Genomic DNA, 16,391 nt, shown 5'->3' with positions numbered 1-16,391 from the left:
GCGAGCTGTCTTCTCATGTCCCCACAACACCACCTACATAGTGAGGCCAGAGTATTCCCCATTAGGGAGAGAAATGAAATGCTCCACAAAAAATTTATCTTGAATGCTCGGAAACCTGGACGCTCCAACAGCGAACCCCCTTCTTTAAGATAAATACCCCCAACTCGCATTCGATCTAGATGCTGTAAGAGGTTAAACTCTTACCTCTCCAGAATCCACCCCGAAATGCATAATGTACGCCCTGCTTGCAATGTTTCCCCACATGACACCAACCATCTCTTTAATTGCAATGTGGAGGCAACGTCTCTAACACACCTCTCACTCTGGTCCACAGCTGTTGAAACTGCACGTTTCCTTGAAGTCCCGTTACAGGAAATTGATGATAATTTGTGGGTGGTCGCACCTATTGGATGGGGCGAAGCACTGCTACTACAACAACAATAAAACAAAATGAGTAATTCAAAGAGCAAGTTGCTATCCTTACAACCAAAAGATCTGTAGCCATATTTATGTAAATAGAAGGGATATATACAGAGTAGTTACGGTGCTTACCGAGCATTGCACAATCGGGAATCTTGTGGCACTAATGGGGTCATGCCGCACCTATCTAAATATATAAACGCATCAGGATCGATATAGTGATGACTCGCCACACCAACCAACCAACGAAACTAATTTCTAAAATAATAATAGACAAGCTCGGCGATTAAAACATTATGCAGTACAAAGTAAAACAATTATTTTAAGGATCTCCATTTATTTGTCATAAATTAAACTAAATTAGAGCATACTTAAAATTAGCTTATGGTTAATTTAGGATGTATCTATAACAGAATATATTAACAAGTAAATTAAATATAAAGTTTATGAGGAAATGTAAAATTTTTTAATTAGCGTTTACACCAACATGATCAATTTTATTATAAAAAAAATTGGTGAGCGAATTAAATTTTGCTTATATTGGCTTTAAAATACCGTGAAATAACAGTTGTCAAAACCTAACAAATTCAGTTTGGTACCGACAGCTAATGAATAATTATTAATAATTCCTCTTATAAAATTTAATTAAATTTTATATTAAAATTTACGGGACTACTAAATCAAGATTTTGAGCACCCTTTTATATATCACCGTTCGTTTTATTATTGAAATTGCTTACACTTTTTCCAGTTTCCAGTTCATTTATATTTTCAGTACACTTATTTCTCAAGGTGTGTTTTAGTGTTTATGTCAGCTTTTTACGTTTTTCTACGTAAATAACCATAAGTCGAAAATCGGAAAATTTGTTTTAAAGAGGAATTTGTAATATCCGACCAAAAGAAAACACCAAAAATTTACCGTGTGAAAAGTTTTCAAAGCTTCACAGTCGGTAAATTGAATAGACCAAATTAAAAGAAGCTGTGAGCAACATAATTTTATTTTTTTAAAGGTTACCGGATATTGAAAATGATTATACAGACTAGCCAAAAATAATTTAGAGTTAATAAATTACTAGTATATTGAATGCCCAAGGACTCAAAATCTTGCCAACTTTGCTTCGTTCTTTGGATTAAATGGGTTTGATACCAAATGATAGTTAAATTTCAATTATTTTCAATATTATTAAGGTAATTTAAATTTCAATTTAAAGCAAATTGTTAAGACGCTGGCCAAAAATTTGATTTTGAAATAAATTTTGGAACTTGAATTGCGAAAACGGACGTGCAATAATTGTTGAATCATATACATTTTAACTTTTGGGCAACTCTTAAATATATTTTGACACTCACAAAAAATTATTTTATTCAATTCCGAAGGCATTTGTTAAAATATGCATAACTTACTGGCGCAGTAAATATATTTGGATAAATTTCTGCGGTAAAAGGAACTTGTGAAGTAATTTTAATTTTTTATTTTTTAACCTTTTGGGTAGATTTTACTCATTAAGGCCCACTTGCAGAACGGCAAGCTATTTTTTTTTTCAGACCCAGTTTAAAAAAATTGTCAAATATGAATGAGTTTAACCACGCATGTCAGGTTAACTCTGAGTTAAAAAGATAACTTGCAATTCTGCAAGTGGGCTTAAGAGGAGTATGCAGTTCTGAATAAAATCAAAAAATTCGTATAAAATTACACTGAAGAAAAATTTCATCTGTCGAGTTTTCTTTTGCTGTACGCAGCGATAAAGACATTTTTACTACTATTTTATGAAGATTTCTGGGAAAAAGTTCATTCGGGAATTCTGGTTTTGACAAGAAATAGTTGATTGTGCATTGTTTCTTATGGAAAAAGTAACATTTCGAACGGCAAGCAAATTAACAAAGTTGATCATTTATTAAAATCATTAAAGATTCAACATTAAATGTAAAAAATTGTTCAAATTAAACATGTGAATAGATTTTTTGAAACGTGCAAACTGAAAGCAATTGCAAAATTGACAACTATGATATGCAGTATTTCCCGGATATAAGCACCGTAGAAAATACACGAAAATCCGAGCTTATAAGCAGGGAGGTGCTTATATAGGAAGCCTGCTTATATGCACTGACTGTGCTTATATCCAAATCCTGCTTATAAGCAGTAAGAGTGCTTATATTGAAATCACCAATCACCAATTTAAAAAGGAACAACTGAGAATTCACTTATTTAAAACAAATAATTTCAAGTGTACAAAGATCAATACATTAACAGTTGAACTGAATTTTGTATCATTCATTGGGTTCTATATAAATATGTTCTTACATATAAGTACTGCATATGATGCATCTACGAATTCGTTAATTATTTAAAAAAAAAGTCTGTAATTTTCGACTGAATGTTCAATTTAGCGAGTTCGAAATAGTATTGCGCAATTTTATCGATCTCGAGCATAAATTTATTTGAAGGCATAAGTGCCCTACGGATAGTATCAATGGAATCAATGACTTCCTTATGGCTTGGAATACTATCTGCAACACTATTAGGAGGTTCATCATCGGACGATTCTTCTATTATTGAATTTTCTCCTGGGAAGGCTTCTGCGATTATATGTTCGTCAGTAGATTCTCCGTAGCAGGCAAGAATGCATAGAATCGATAAATGAATAGTAATATGGTTAATACAGTAAATTTAGTTAGAAGCCAAATAAATTCGTGTATGAGAAGATTTAAAATCGAATTTTTTTATTAAGTGCCTATAAGCAGGGTGCTTATATCGTGATATTTTGTGTACATTGAAATAGGGAAACTGTTTTTACAATATTTGTAGTGCTTATAACCGGAAAATGTATACATACATATGTATGTTCAAAGGCAGTTCAGAGTTTTGTGCATTTGATATTGGAAACGAAGTATTAGCTATAGATCGTGAACGATGTTTGCTCTTAGCTATTACTTCACTTAAATGAAAACTGCTGAGTCAAAAACAAAAATATGGAGAATCGCTAGCACATTAAATTTTGAAGTAAAAAACAAGAAATTTAATCGCGAGTACCGATTTCACCATGACGTTTTATATGAGAAAATGTTTTTTCCGCTTGGGGAATTCGCTATTCATGAACGGTGCTATGCGCTGTTGGTTTATCTTGTTATTCGACCCTGTTTGATGTTGTTCATGCCCGGCGTCATACAACATCTGGCTGTTAGTTAACTCGTGTATTGTTATTATTCAGTATCCTTTAGAGACTGTTTAAACAAAAAACGTATGTCGTAATATATAATTATTTACAAATATGGTTTCTAAAATAAAAAAAGTATTTTTGGTGGATCTACCTATAAATACAGTAAACAAAAATTAAAATTATAGTTAATATACTTATGTGATCAATTATTTTAGAATATATATATATGTATATGTATATATGTGTCTAAAATATTTCGTTCTAGATATTAACTCAGTCAATATTAATGGAAAAAGCACTAAAAGTCTCAGTCTGCTTTTCAATGGCTTTTGCTTGATATTGCCCCACATCTTCCAGAGAGCATTTGTTTATAGCAAATGTATAACGATTTCCATCCTTGGTAAAGCTATATTTTTTACTGTGCTCATTTATCAAATTTCCATCTTTGAACCATTCAATTTTCAATGGTTCTTCCTGTGTTTCACAAACAAATAAGCAACTTTCGCCTTCTGGCACCGTCACTGATGTTGGAAACTTTGTGAAGACTGGCCGTTTTGGTTCTTCGCCAGGCACAACCACGTTTATCGTGCAAGTGCTGAAAGATTCACCGGCGTCATTAAATGCCTCGCAAGTGTAAGTTCCCGCATCTTCTGGAAATATTTCCGCGATCTGTAATTTATAAATATTAGCTTCATTGTTGTATCTGAAGTCTTTGCTTGGTTTTATCTCCTTGTTGTTATGTAGCCAAATTACATCGAAGTGATTAGCACCTATGATCCGACATGCAAGCGTTACCGTTTCTCCGTCTTTAACAAAGCGAGATTCCAAGTGACTAACAATTTTCGGAGAATTATGGTTTTTCGTGTCTGGCTTAATGGCATATTTGTCTCGTGCTGTAAGATATGAATAAAAATGCAAAATATAATAATTAGTAAAATGTTTTGTAATTTATCTTTACGTAATTTTTTTATCTATAAAAAATTTAAATTGATGTGTTGCAAAGCTCACAGAGTCCATCAACTCTTTTGACATATCGGTAGTATTGGCATAAACGAATCGAGATAAATATAGATTTCTTATATCAAAATAATTAGGGTGAGAACATAAAATAATCATATAGTCCGTCTATCTGCGAACTTAACTGCTTGAGTAAATTTTGAGAAACCTTAATGAAAACTGGTATGTGTGTTCCGTGGCATTCATATCCAATCGCTATTTAAAATGAGCGAAACCACGCAAATTTATTATTATTATTATTTATTTATTATTACGGCGCTTCAAGCCTAAACCTTAGATTATTACACATTATAAATACATTTTAATAATAATATGATTTCTAGAATTTGGGGTGTCGGAATGCATGAGAGTCTTAGAGTCATCTCATTGGGAGGTTGGAAGGACGTGTTCTCAATCATGCCTTACTCCAAGACGTATGTTTACATAAATAAAAAAATAAATGTAAGGCGCGATAACCTCCGAAGAGATCTAAGGCCGAGCTTCTCTTCCAATTTGCGTCGTGCTCCTCTTGATTTTTCCCTACAAATTGGCCGGACGGGACCTACATGTTTTATGCCGACTCCGAACGGCATCTGCAAGGCAGATGAGTTTTCACTGAGAGCTTTTCATAGCAGAAATACAATCGGAGCGCTTGCCAGACACTGCCGAGGGGCGACCCCACTAAGAAAAATTATGATTACACAGTTTTATTATTTATGCTGTCGGAATGCATTTGATTCCGGTCGACACAAAAGCTAGCAGCTCAGCAGAATGAGCCACTCTTATCGGACGGTTGGAAAGGACGAGTTTCCAATCCTCCCTGTACCAGCTTTTATGTAAACATAATTAATTATAATATATTATTTTTGTAGGAATATACGTGATTCACATGAACACTGCAACTGTTTGTCTGGGACGATATTTTCAGAAACTTTTTCCCAATTTGATTGCGAGCGATATATGTATTTGACCTGATGCATAAGGTTCCTCTGTGTCTATTTGGATTCCCATGTACGCTCAAGGATCAGTAACATCAAATACAGATACAAAATATTTTATCTTATTCGAAGGGTTTTGTAATATTCTAATAAACTTTTTTTTGAAGGTGTTTAAGTTTTTACAAACATCTCAGGCCTTTGTAAAGTATATTTTGCTTGTCCATTTCTGTTTTGAAAAGAGGTAATCTAAAATTATTATTCTCCCCGGTTATGTAAGAGTGGGTTTCACTCACAAAAACAAGTTTTTCACTTAGGTAGGCTGGTAATTTACAATGCTTGATATAAAATACAAATTTCATACTATGGTAAAATATCAACTGTTTCACACTCAACTAGTTTAGTGCATCAATCATACTCTTTATGGAAGTGCCGTACCTCACTTTCAATATAAATCTCATTTGTAACCTGTCTATTTGTGTTTCATTGGCAATAAAGAATATTGTAGGACAATATAAGAAGTGCGGTTCTATGATGGATCTATAAACTTTCAACTTATATTTCTTACTAATAAGTTTACATGATCTCTTCCAAAATCCAATTTTTTGCCCGTTTTGGTAACAATATAATCAATATGATCCATAAACCTCAGTTTATTGTCAATCAGAATCCCTAATTACTTGAATATTTTGACATCCTCAATGCTTGTATTCATTATTTCTATACTCAGTTGAGCAGAGCTCACAGAGTATATTAACTTTGATTGGATAACGGTTGGTTGTACAGGTATAAAGGAATCGAGATAGATATAGACTTCCATATATCAAAATAATCAGGATCAAAAAAAATTTGATTGAGCCATGTCCGTCCGTCCGTCTGTCCGTTAACACGATAAGTTGAGTAAGTTTTGAGTTATCTTGATGAAATTTGGTATGTAGGTTCCTGGGCACTCATCTCAGATCGCTATTTAAAATGAACGATATCGGACAATAACCACGCCCACTTTTTCGATATCGAAAATTTCGAAAAATCGAAAAAGTGCGATAATTCATTACCAAATACGGATTAAGCGATGAAACTTGGTAGGTGAGTTGAACTTGTGACGCAGAATAGAAAAATGGTAAAATTTTGGACAATGGGCGTGGCACCGCCCACTTTTAAAAGAAGGTAATTTAGAAGTTTTGCAAGCTGTTATTTGGCAGTCGTTGAAGATATCATGATGAAATTTGGCAGGAACGTTACTCTTATTACTATATGTCTGCTTACTAAAAATTTGCAAAATCGGATAACGAGCACGCCCACTTTTTAAAAAATTTTTTTTTAAATTCAAACTTTAAAAGAAAAGTTAATATCTTTACAGTATATAAGTAAATTATGCCAACATTCAACTCCAGTAATGATATGGTGCAACGAAATACAAAAATAAAAGAAAATTTCAAAATGGGCGTGGCTCCGCCCTTTTTCATTTAATTTGTCTAGGATACTTTTAATGCCATAAGTCGAACAAAAATTTACCAATCCTTGTGAAATTTGGTAGAGGCTTAGATTCTAGTACGGTAACTGTTTTCTGTGAAAAAGGGCGAAATCGGTTGAAGCCGCGCCCAGTTTTTATACACAGTCGACCGTCTGTCCTTCCGCTCGGCCTTTAACACGATAACTTGAGCAAAAATCGATATATCTTTACTAAACTCAGTTCACGTACTTATCTGCACTCACTTCGTATTGGTGTAAAAAATGGCCGAAATCCGACTATGACCACGGCCAATTGTTCGATATCGAAAATTACGAAAAATGAAAAAAATGCCATAATTATATACCAAATACGAAAAAAGGGATGAAACATGGTAATTGTATTGGTCTGTTGACGCAAAATAAAACTTTAGAAAAAAACTTGGTAAAATGGGTGTGACAACTACCATATTAAGTAGAAGAAAATGAAAAAGTTTTGCAGGGCGAAATCAAAAGCCCTTGGAATCTTGGAAGGAATACTGTTCGTGGTATTACATATATAAATAAATTAGCGGTACCCGACAGATACCTTTAATTTGATACCCATATCCTACAAACGCATTCTAGAGTCAACCCTGGTCCACTTTTATAACGATATTCCGAAAAGGCGTCCACCTATAGAACTAAGGCCCACTCCCTTTTAAAATACTCATTAACACCTTTCATTTGATACCCATATAGTACAAACAAATTCTAGAGTCACCCCTGGTCCACCTTTATGGCGATATCTCGAAAAGGCGTCCACATATAGAACTAAGGCCCACGCCCTCTTAAAATACTCATTAACACCTTTCATTTGATACCCATATAGTACAAACGCATTCTAGAGTCACCCCTGGTCCCCTTTATGGCGATATCACGAAACGGCGTCCACCTATGGAAATAAGGATCACTCCCTTTTAAAATACTCATTAACACCTTTCATTTGATACCCATATCGTACAAACAAATTCTAGAGTGTTGCCACCATAGCTCTGAACTGAGTATGTAATGTTCGGTTACACCCGGACTTAACCTTCCTTACTTGTTAGATCTAAGTTCGGGTGTAACCGAACATAACACACTCAGTTGAGAGCTATGGTGGCAACATAAGGGAAAATAACCATGTAGGAAAATGAACCGAGGGTAACCCTGGAATGTGTTTGTATGACATGTGTATCAAATGCAAGGTATTAAAGAGTATTTTAAGAGGGAGTGGGCCATAGTTCTATAGGTGGACGCCATTTAGGGATATCGCCATAAAGGTGGATCAGGGTTGACTCTAGAATTTGTTTGTACGATATGAGTATCAAATGAAAGGTGTTAATGAGTATTTTAAAAGGGAGTGATCCTTATTTCCATAGGTGGACACCGTTTCGTGATATCGCCATAAAGGGGACCAGGGGTGACTCTAGAATGCGTTTGTACAATATGGGTATCAAACGAAAGGTGTTAATAAGTGTTTTAAAAGGGAGTGGGCCTTAGTTCTATGGGTGGACGCCTTTTCGGGATATCGCCATAAACGTGGACCAGGGGTGACTCTAGAATTCGTTTGTACGATATGGGTATCAAATGAAAGGTGTTAATGAGTATTTTAAAAGGGCGTGGGCCTTAGTTCCATAGGTGGATGCCTTTTCGAGATATCGCCATAAAGGTGGGCCAGGGGTGACTCTAGAATTTTTTTTGTACGATATGGGTATCAAATGAAAGGTGTTAATGAGTATTTTAAAAAGGAGTGGGCCTTAGTTCTATATGTGGAAGCCTTTTCGAGATATCGCCATAAACGTGGACCAGGGGTGACTCTAGAATGTGTTTGTACGATATGGGTATCAAATTAAAGGTGTTAATGAGGGTTTTAAAAGGGAGTGGCCCTTAGTTGTATATGTGAAGGCGTTTTCGAGATATCGACCAAAATGTGGACCAGGGTGATCCAGAACTTCACATGTCGGGTACCGCTAATTTATTTATATATGTAATACCACGAACAGTATTTCTTCCAAGATTCCAAGGGCTTTTGATTTCGCCTGCAAAACTTTTTCATTTTCTTCTACTTAATATGGTAGGTGTCACACCCATTTTACCAAGTTTTTTTCTAAAGTTATATTTTGCGTCAACAGACCAATACAATTACCATGTTTCATCCCACTTTTCGTATTTGGTATATAATTATGGCATTTTTTTCATTTTTCGTAATTTTCGATATCGAAAAATTGGGCGTGGTCATAGTCGGATTTCTGCCATTTTTTACACCAATACGAAGTGAGTTCAGATAAGTACGTGAACTGAGTTTAGTAAAGATATATCGATTTTTGTTCAAGTTATCGTGTTAAAGGCCGAGCGGAAGGACAGATGGTCGACTGTGTATAAAAACTGGGCGCGGCATCAACCGATTTCGCCCTTTTTCACAGAAAACAGTTGCCGTCCTATAATCTAAACCTCTACCAAATTTCACAAGGATTGGTAAATTTTTGTTCGACTTATGGCATTAAAAGTATCCTAGACAAATTAAGTGAAAAAGGGCGGAGCCACGCCCATTTTGAAATTTTCTTTTATTTTTGTATTTTGTTGCACCATATCATTACTGGAGCTGAATGTTGGCATAATTTACATATATACTGTAAAGATGTTAACTTTTCTTTTAAAATTTGAATTTAAAAAAAAAATTTTTAAAAAGTCGGCGTGGTCGTTCTCCGAATTTGCTAATTTTTAGTAAGCAGACATATAGTAATAAGAGTAACGTTCCTGCCAAATTTCATCATGATATCTTCAACGACTGCCAAATAACAGCTTGCAAAACTTCTAAATTACCTTCTTTTAAAAGTGGGCGGTGCCACGCCCATTGTCCAAAATTTTACCATTTTTCTATTCTGCGTCACAAATTCAACTCACCTACCAATATGGTCGCAGAACCACTGCATTTTGCAAGGTTTCGCCAGCCATAACTCGAAGAGGAATTGGCCACGTTGTGGGAGCCCGAAGGACGTATCTTGACTAAAGTCCATATATATCTTTTTCTTATAACCGCAAATATTTCCGCTAAAAATTTACGAAATCGGTTAAAGACGACGGCCACTTTAATATAAAAGATAACAAAAGAACCCTCACTTTATATCCGTGCAATTTTACTTCCAAACTACCATTACAACAAGAAATTGAAAAAATTAAAAACAAGTGAACATTGGCGTCGCACCGGCTCTTATTTTATACACTTTAAACTTTTAAAAAGGTTACAATTTCTAATAAAATGAGCAAGATCGTTGAATAAACACACCAACTTGCGATAATACGTAGAATCAAATTGATAGTCGACAGAAACTTCCGGTTACACCCAATCTTTTACACCCTTAATTGTTTTTACTTTTTATTTTAGCTATAAGTTAACACGAAACTAGGATGTCTATCTATCGATTGGTCAATAAAGACTAAATTTGACCATAGTATTACCAGACAAAGGACCAGTCAAGCTTATGGCGTATGCAGATGACGTTTCAGTCATTATACGCTGCAGATCGGCGCTCTGATGGTCCAGGCGCATCGGGATGTACATGCTTAGGCATCTATAAGCCAGCATCTGAAGCTTCTCGCACTCAAGCTGTTCTGCCTCACATTCTTTCCTTCAAAAAAGACCTCTCCAACCTATAGTGTCAGCAGCGGCGGTGCGTAATGAGAGAGAAATATGCTCCCACTGCTCGGTCACATCGTTAGGTCCATGATTGATCTAGGTGAGCAAGTGTGAGAGCTGAGTGGAGTAGTCATCAGCTGTCTATTTCCTAAGCGACGGCAAACTTTCCTTGTGTCACTGCGCGCCCCTTCTTTTCCAAGACCCTATCGCTCTTCTGCCTTCCCCGTCCATCGTGCTTCCTGGATGGCAGTGATGTCGGCGTTTGCCTTGAAAAGGACTTCAAACCAACCGAAAAGCCGGGCACCGGTACCTTCTCCTAAAAGAGTTCGGACATTCCAGATCATGCCCCCTGCGGGTTAGGGGAAACGAATTTGTCCACGGTAAGTATACCGATCGCAGAGGCAATCATAATACCATGTAGCAAATGTCCGTCATCTTGTGAGATACGCTTAAAACATAGACAATTTCCATCTTCTTGTGAGTGGTACTTAACATCTAGCAAATGTCCGGCATCTTATAAGTGACGCTTAAAATGTAGCAAACGTCCCTTAAGCCTAACCAATCCTGGAAAGGTGTTTACTCGAATGGGAGAAGAATGGGCGTGGTGTATCCATTCACGGTCGTTTAAAACTGTACCGCAGGAACCAGGACAAGCAACTTGTGACCTGGTACAATGTATCGCAGATTCAGGTATTGATTGCTGCCTTGAGGATTCGGATGAATCGCGGGGACTGTGGTTTCATATCGTAATTTGGCCTTTTCCTTTGGAATTTTCCATTACATTTTTCCTTAATGCGATAAACTCACTTTCGTGGAAGTTTCCATAAAAGCATACTCAACGAAGCTTTGTAGCCTCGTCTTCGTTGGAGTTGGCAATAAAGCATTCTCCTCGCAGTAATGCAGTCAGTTCAGCCCTCGGATCTGACAATAAAGCTTTCTCTTCGGAGTAAAACGGTCTTCTTCGTTGGAAAGTTGCATATAGTTTACTTTTGGTACGCTGTCAAGAGTAATTTTCCTCTTTAATTATTTTAACTTAAGTATAAATATTGATTTATTTATTTATTTAATACAGTCAATACAGACTTAACATTTACAAAATTTAGTACTAGAGACAGTTGCTTTAATTCAATAACAAACTTTCTTACGTACTAAATGTTTATAACTAATCAATTGTTTGCTTCTGGAAAGAAAGTAGAAGGCAGAAAATTAACAACATTTAATTGTGTATAGATTGAAGAAAGTGGATCATTACACGGTTGGAAAGGCCAATTTCAATCTATTAGTAATTAATAGGAGACACGAATCCATGTTGTGTTGGACAGACCAAACTTCCAATTCCCGTTTTGGTAAAATACTTAGTTGTATCACAATTTACGTTTTTACGCAGTTGGAAAGCCCTGAATTCCAACCTACGTCTCTTGATATCAATCTTTTATAACGAGCCAATTCGCTTGGCCAGATGCATTTTTGCACAGTTAGAGAGACCTGGTCTCCAATCTACACACGGAAATGCCAATTTCTATTTTGTATTCATTACTAGAAGACTAACTAGCTGCGGAGTTGGAGAGGCCTAGTCTCCAATCCACACACCTACTTGCCAATTTTTTTTTTTAATCCTTGTTCAATTATTTGCGCAGTTTCGACGCAGTTGGAAAGTCTTAGATTTCAATCTACGTCCCTCGCCATTAATCTTATATTACTATTCAATTCGCCTTGCCAGATGCACTTTTGCATAATTGGAGGGACCTCGTCTCCAAGCTACACACATAAATTCATTGCTAGATGACTCACTGTTTTTGCAGTTGGAGAAGCCTAGTCTCCAATCCACACTCCTAATTGCCAAATCTTTATTTATTGTTCAATTATTTGCGCAATTGGATGTACCTAGTCTCTCTTCCTCACGTTTAGTGATAGAAAGATACGAGTACTGAGTGAGTAGTATCGATACTTTTCCCAAATATAAAAATCAAAAATGGAAAAAAGGGTCAATGCCATAACATATACTGATGAAGAGGTTAAACTTGACGAGTGGATTAATTTTATGATGAACAAAAAATGTGTTACAATTTTGTAAAATGGGCGGGGCATCGCCCACATTAAGTAGAAGAAAGTTTAAAAGTTCTGAGAAAAATCGGATAAAGAACTCGACTACTTAAAAAATATGTGCTTACAGTTTTAATTATAACAAGTAAGGAAGGTTAAGTTCGGGTGTAACCGAACATTACATACTCAGTTGAGAGCTATGGTGACTAGAATTTGTTTGTACGATATGGGTATCAAATGAAAGGTTTTAATGAGTATTTTAAAAGGGAGTGATCCTTATTTCCATAGGTGGACGCCGTTTCGAGATATAGCCATAAAGGTGGACCAGGGGTGACCCTAGAATTTGTTTGTACGATATGGGTATCAAATGAAAGGGGTTAATGAGTATTTTAAAAGGGAGTTGGCCTTAGTTCTATAGGTGGACGCCTTTTCGAGATATCGCCATAAAGGTGGACCAGGGGTGACTCTAGAATGTGTTTGTACGATATGGGTATCAAATTAAAGGTATTAATGAGGGTTTTAAAAGAGAGTGGTGGTAGTTGTATAAGTGAAGGCGTTTTCCAGATATCGCCCAAAATGTGGACCAGGGTGAACCAGAACATCATCTGTTGGATACAGCTAATTTATTTATATATGTAATACCACGAACAGTATTCCTGCCAAGGTTTCAAGTGTTTTTTATTCCACCCTGCAGAACTTTTTCATTTTCTTCTACTTAATATGGCAGCTGTCACACCCGTTTTACAAATTTTTTTTCTAAAGTTATATTTTGCGTCAATAAACCAATCCAATTACCATGTTTCATCCCTTTTTTCGTATTTGGTATAGCATTATGGCATTTTTTTCATTTTTCGTAATTTTCGATATCGAAAAATTGGGCGTGGTCATAGTCGGATTTCGGTCATTTTTTATACAAATTCAAAGTGAGTTCGGATAGGTACGTGAACTGAGTTTAGTAAGGATATATCGATTTTTGCTCAAGGCAACGGCCGATCGGAAGGACAGACGGTCTATTGTGTATAAAAACTGGGCGTGGCTTCAACCGAACTCGCCCTTTTTCACAGAAATAAGTTATCGTCATAGAATCTAAGCCCCTACCAAATTTCACAAGGATTTGTAAATTTTTGTTCGACTTATGGCATTAAAAGTATCCTAGAAAAATTAAATTAAAAAGGGCGGAGCCACGCCCATTATTATACTCAGTTGAGCAGAGCTCAAAGAGTATATTAACTTTGAATGGATAACGGTTGGTTGTACAGGTATAAAGGAATCGAGATAGATATAGACTTCCATATATCAAAATCATCAGTATCGAAAAAAAATTCGATTTATCCATGTCCGTCCGTCCGTCTGTCCGTTAACACGATAACTTGAGTAAATTTTGAGGTATCTTGAAGAAATTTGGTATGTGGGTTCCTGGGTACCCATCTCAGATCGCTATTTAACATGAACGCTATCGGACAATAACCACGCCCACTTTTTCGATATCGAAAATTTCGAAAAACCGAAAAAGTGCGATAATTCATTACCAAATACGGATTAAGCGATGAAACTTGGTAGGTGAGTTGAACTTGTGACTCAGAATAGAAAAATGGTAAAATTTTGGACAATGGGCGTGGCACCGCCCACTTTTAAAAGAAGGTAATTTACAAGTTTTGCAAGCTGTTATTTGGCAGTCGTTGAAGATATCATGGTGAAATTTGGCAGGAGCGTTACTCTTATTACTATATGTCCGCTTACTAAAAATTAGCAAAATCGGAGAACAACCACGCCCACTTTTAAACAAATTTTTTTTTAAATTCAAATTTTAAAAGAAAAGTTAATATCTTTACAGTATATAAGTAAATTATGCCAACATTCACCTCCAGTAATGACATGGTGCAACAAAACACAAAAATAAAAGAAAATTTCAAAATGGGCGTGGCTCCGCCCTTTTTCATTTAATTTGTCTAGGATACTTTTAATGCCATAAGTCGAACAAAAATTTATCAATCCTTGTGAAATTTGGTAGAGGCTTAGTTTTTATGGCGCTAACTGTTTTCTGTGAAAATGGGCGAAATCGGTTGATGTCAGGCACAGTTTTTATACACAGTCGACCGTCTGTCCTTCCGCTCGGCCGTTAACACGATAACTTGAGAAAAAATCGATATATCTTTACTAAACTCAGTTCACGTACTTATCTGGACTCACTTTTTATTGGTGTAAAAAATGGCCAAAATCCGACTATGACCACGCCCACTTTTTCGATATCGAAAATTACGAAAAATGAAAAAAAATGCCATAATTATATACCAAATACGAAAAAAGGGATGAAACATGGTAATTGTATTGGTCTATTGACGCAAAATATAACTTTAGAAAAAAACTTGGTAAAATGGGTGTGACACCTACCATATTAAGTAGAAGAAAATGAAAAAGTTTTGCAGGGCAAAATCAAAAGCCCTTGGAATCTTGGAAGGAATACTGTTCGTGGTATTACATATATAAATAAATTAGCGGTACCCGACAGATGATGTTCTGGATCACCCTGGTCCACATTTTGGTCGATATCTCGAAAACGCATTCACATATAAAACTAAGGGCCACCCCCTTTTAAAACCCTCATTAATACCTTTAATTTGATACCCATATCGTACAAACACATTCTAGGGTCACCCCTAGTCCAAATTAATGGCGATATCTCGAAAAGGCGTCCACCTATAGAACTAAGGCCCACGCCCTTTTAAAATACTCATTAACACCTTTCATTTGATACCCATATTGTACAAACGCATTCTAGAGTCACCCCTGGTCCACTTTTATAACGATATTCCGAAAAGGCGTCCACATATAGAACTAAGGCCCACGCCCTTTTATAATACTCATTAACACCTTTCATTTGATACCCATATCGTACAAACAAATTCTAGAGTCACACCTGGTCCATCTTTATGGCGATATTTCGAAAAGGCGTCCACCTATAGAACTAAGGCCCACGCCCTTTTAAAATACTCATTAACACCTTTCATTTGATACCCATATCGTACAAACAAATTCTAGAGTCACACCTGGTCCACCTTTATGGCGATATTTCGAAACGGCGTCCACATATAGAACTAAGGCCCACACCTTTTTAAAATACACATTAACACCTTTCATTTGATACCCATATCGTACAAACAAATTCTGAAGTCACACCTGCTCCACCTTTATGGCGATATTTCGAAAAGGCGTCCACCTATAGAACTAAGGCCCACGCCCTTTTAAAATACTCATTAACACCTTTCATTTGATACCCATATCGTACAAACAAATTCTAGAGTTACCCCTGGTCCACCTTTATGGCGATATTTCGAAAAGGCGTCCACCTATAGAACTAAGGCCCACACCTTTTTAAAATACACATTAACACCTTTCATTTGATACCCATATCGTACAAACAAATTCTAGAGTCCCACCTGGTCCACCTTTATGGCGATATTTCGAAGAGGCGTCCACCTATAGAACTAAGGCCCACGCCCTTTTAAAATACTCATTAACACCTTTCATTTGATACCCATATCGTACAAACAAATTCTAGAGTCACCCCTAGTCCACCTTAATGGCGATATCTCGAAAAGGCGTCCACCTATAGAACTAAGGCCCACGCCCTTTTATAATACTCATTAACACCTTTCATTTGATACCCATATCGTACAAACAAATTCTAGAGTCACCCCTAGTCCACCTTAATGGCGATATCTCGAAAAGG

General features: G+C 36.2%; 1 protein-coding gene across 10 annotated transcripts in view; it reads right to left on the bottom strand.

The window, feature by feature from the left end:
• Positions 1-737: 737 nt before the first annotated feature.
• bt (projectin protein bent) overlaps positions 738-16,391 on the bottom strand; it is a 3,328,983-nt gene continuing 3,313,329 nt past the window's right edge. For all 10 annotated transcript variants that reach the window (XM_067757812.1, XM_067757814.1, XM_067757820.1 and 7 more), the window contains one exon: positions 738-4,470. In XM_067757812.1, the coding sequence (XP_067613913.1) occupies positions 3,851-4,470 (620 nt within the window). In that variant the 3' untranslated portion in view covers positions 738-3,850. The remainder of the gene's footprint in view (positions 4,471-16,391) is intronic.

This window comes from Eurosta solidaginis, chromosome X (assembly GCF_040869045.1).
Source record: "Eurosta solidaginis isolate ZX-2024a chromosome X, ASM4086904v1, whole genome shotgun sequence".
Classification (NCBI taxonomy): Eukaryota; Metazoa; Arthropoda; class Insecta; order Diptera; family Tephritidae; genus Eurosta; species Eurosta solidaginis.
Note: the sequence above shows the minus strand (reverse complement) of the source record. Positions and strands in the feature narration are given on the sequence as shown.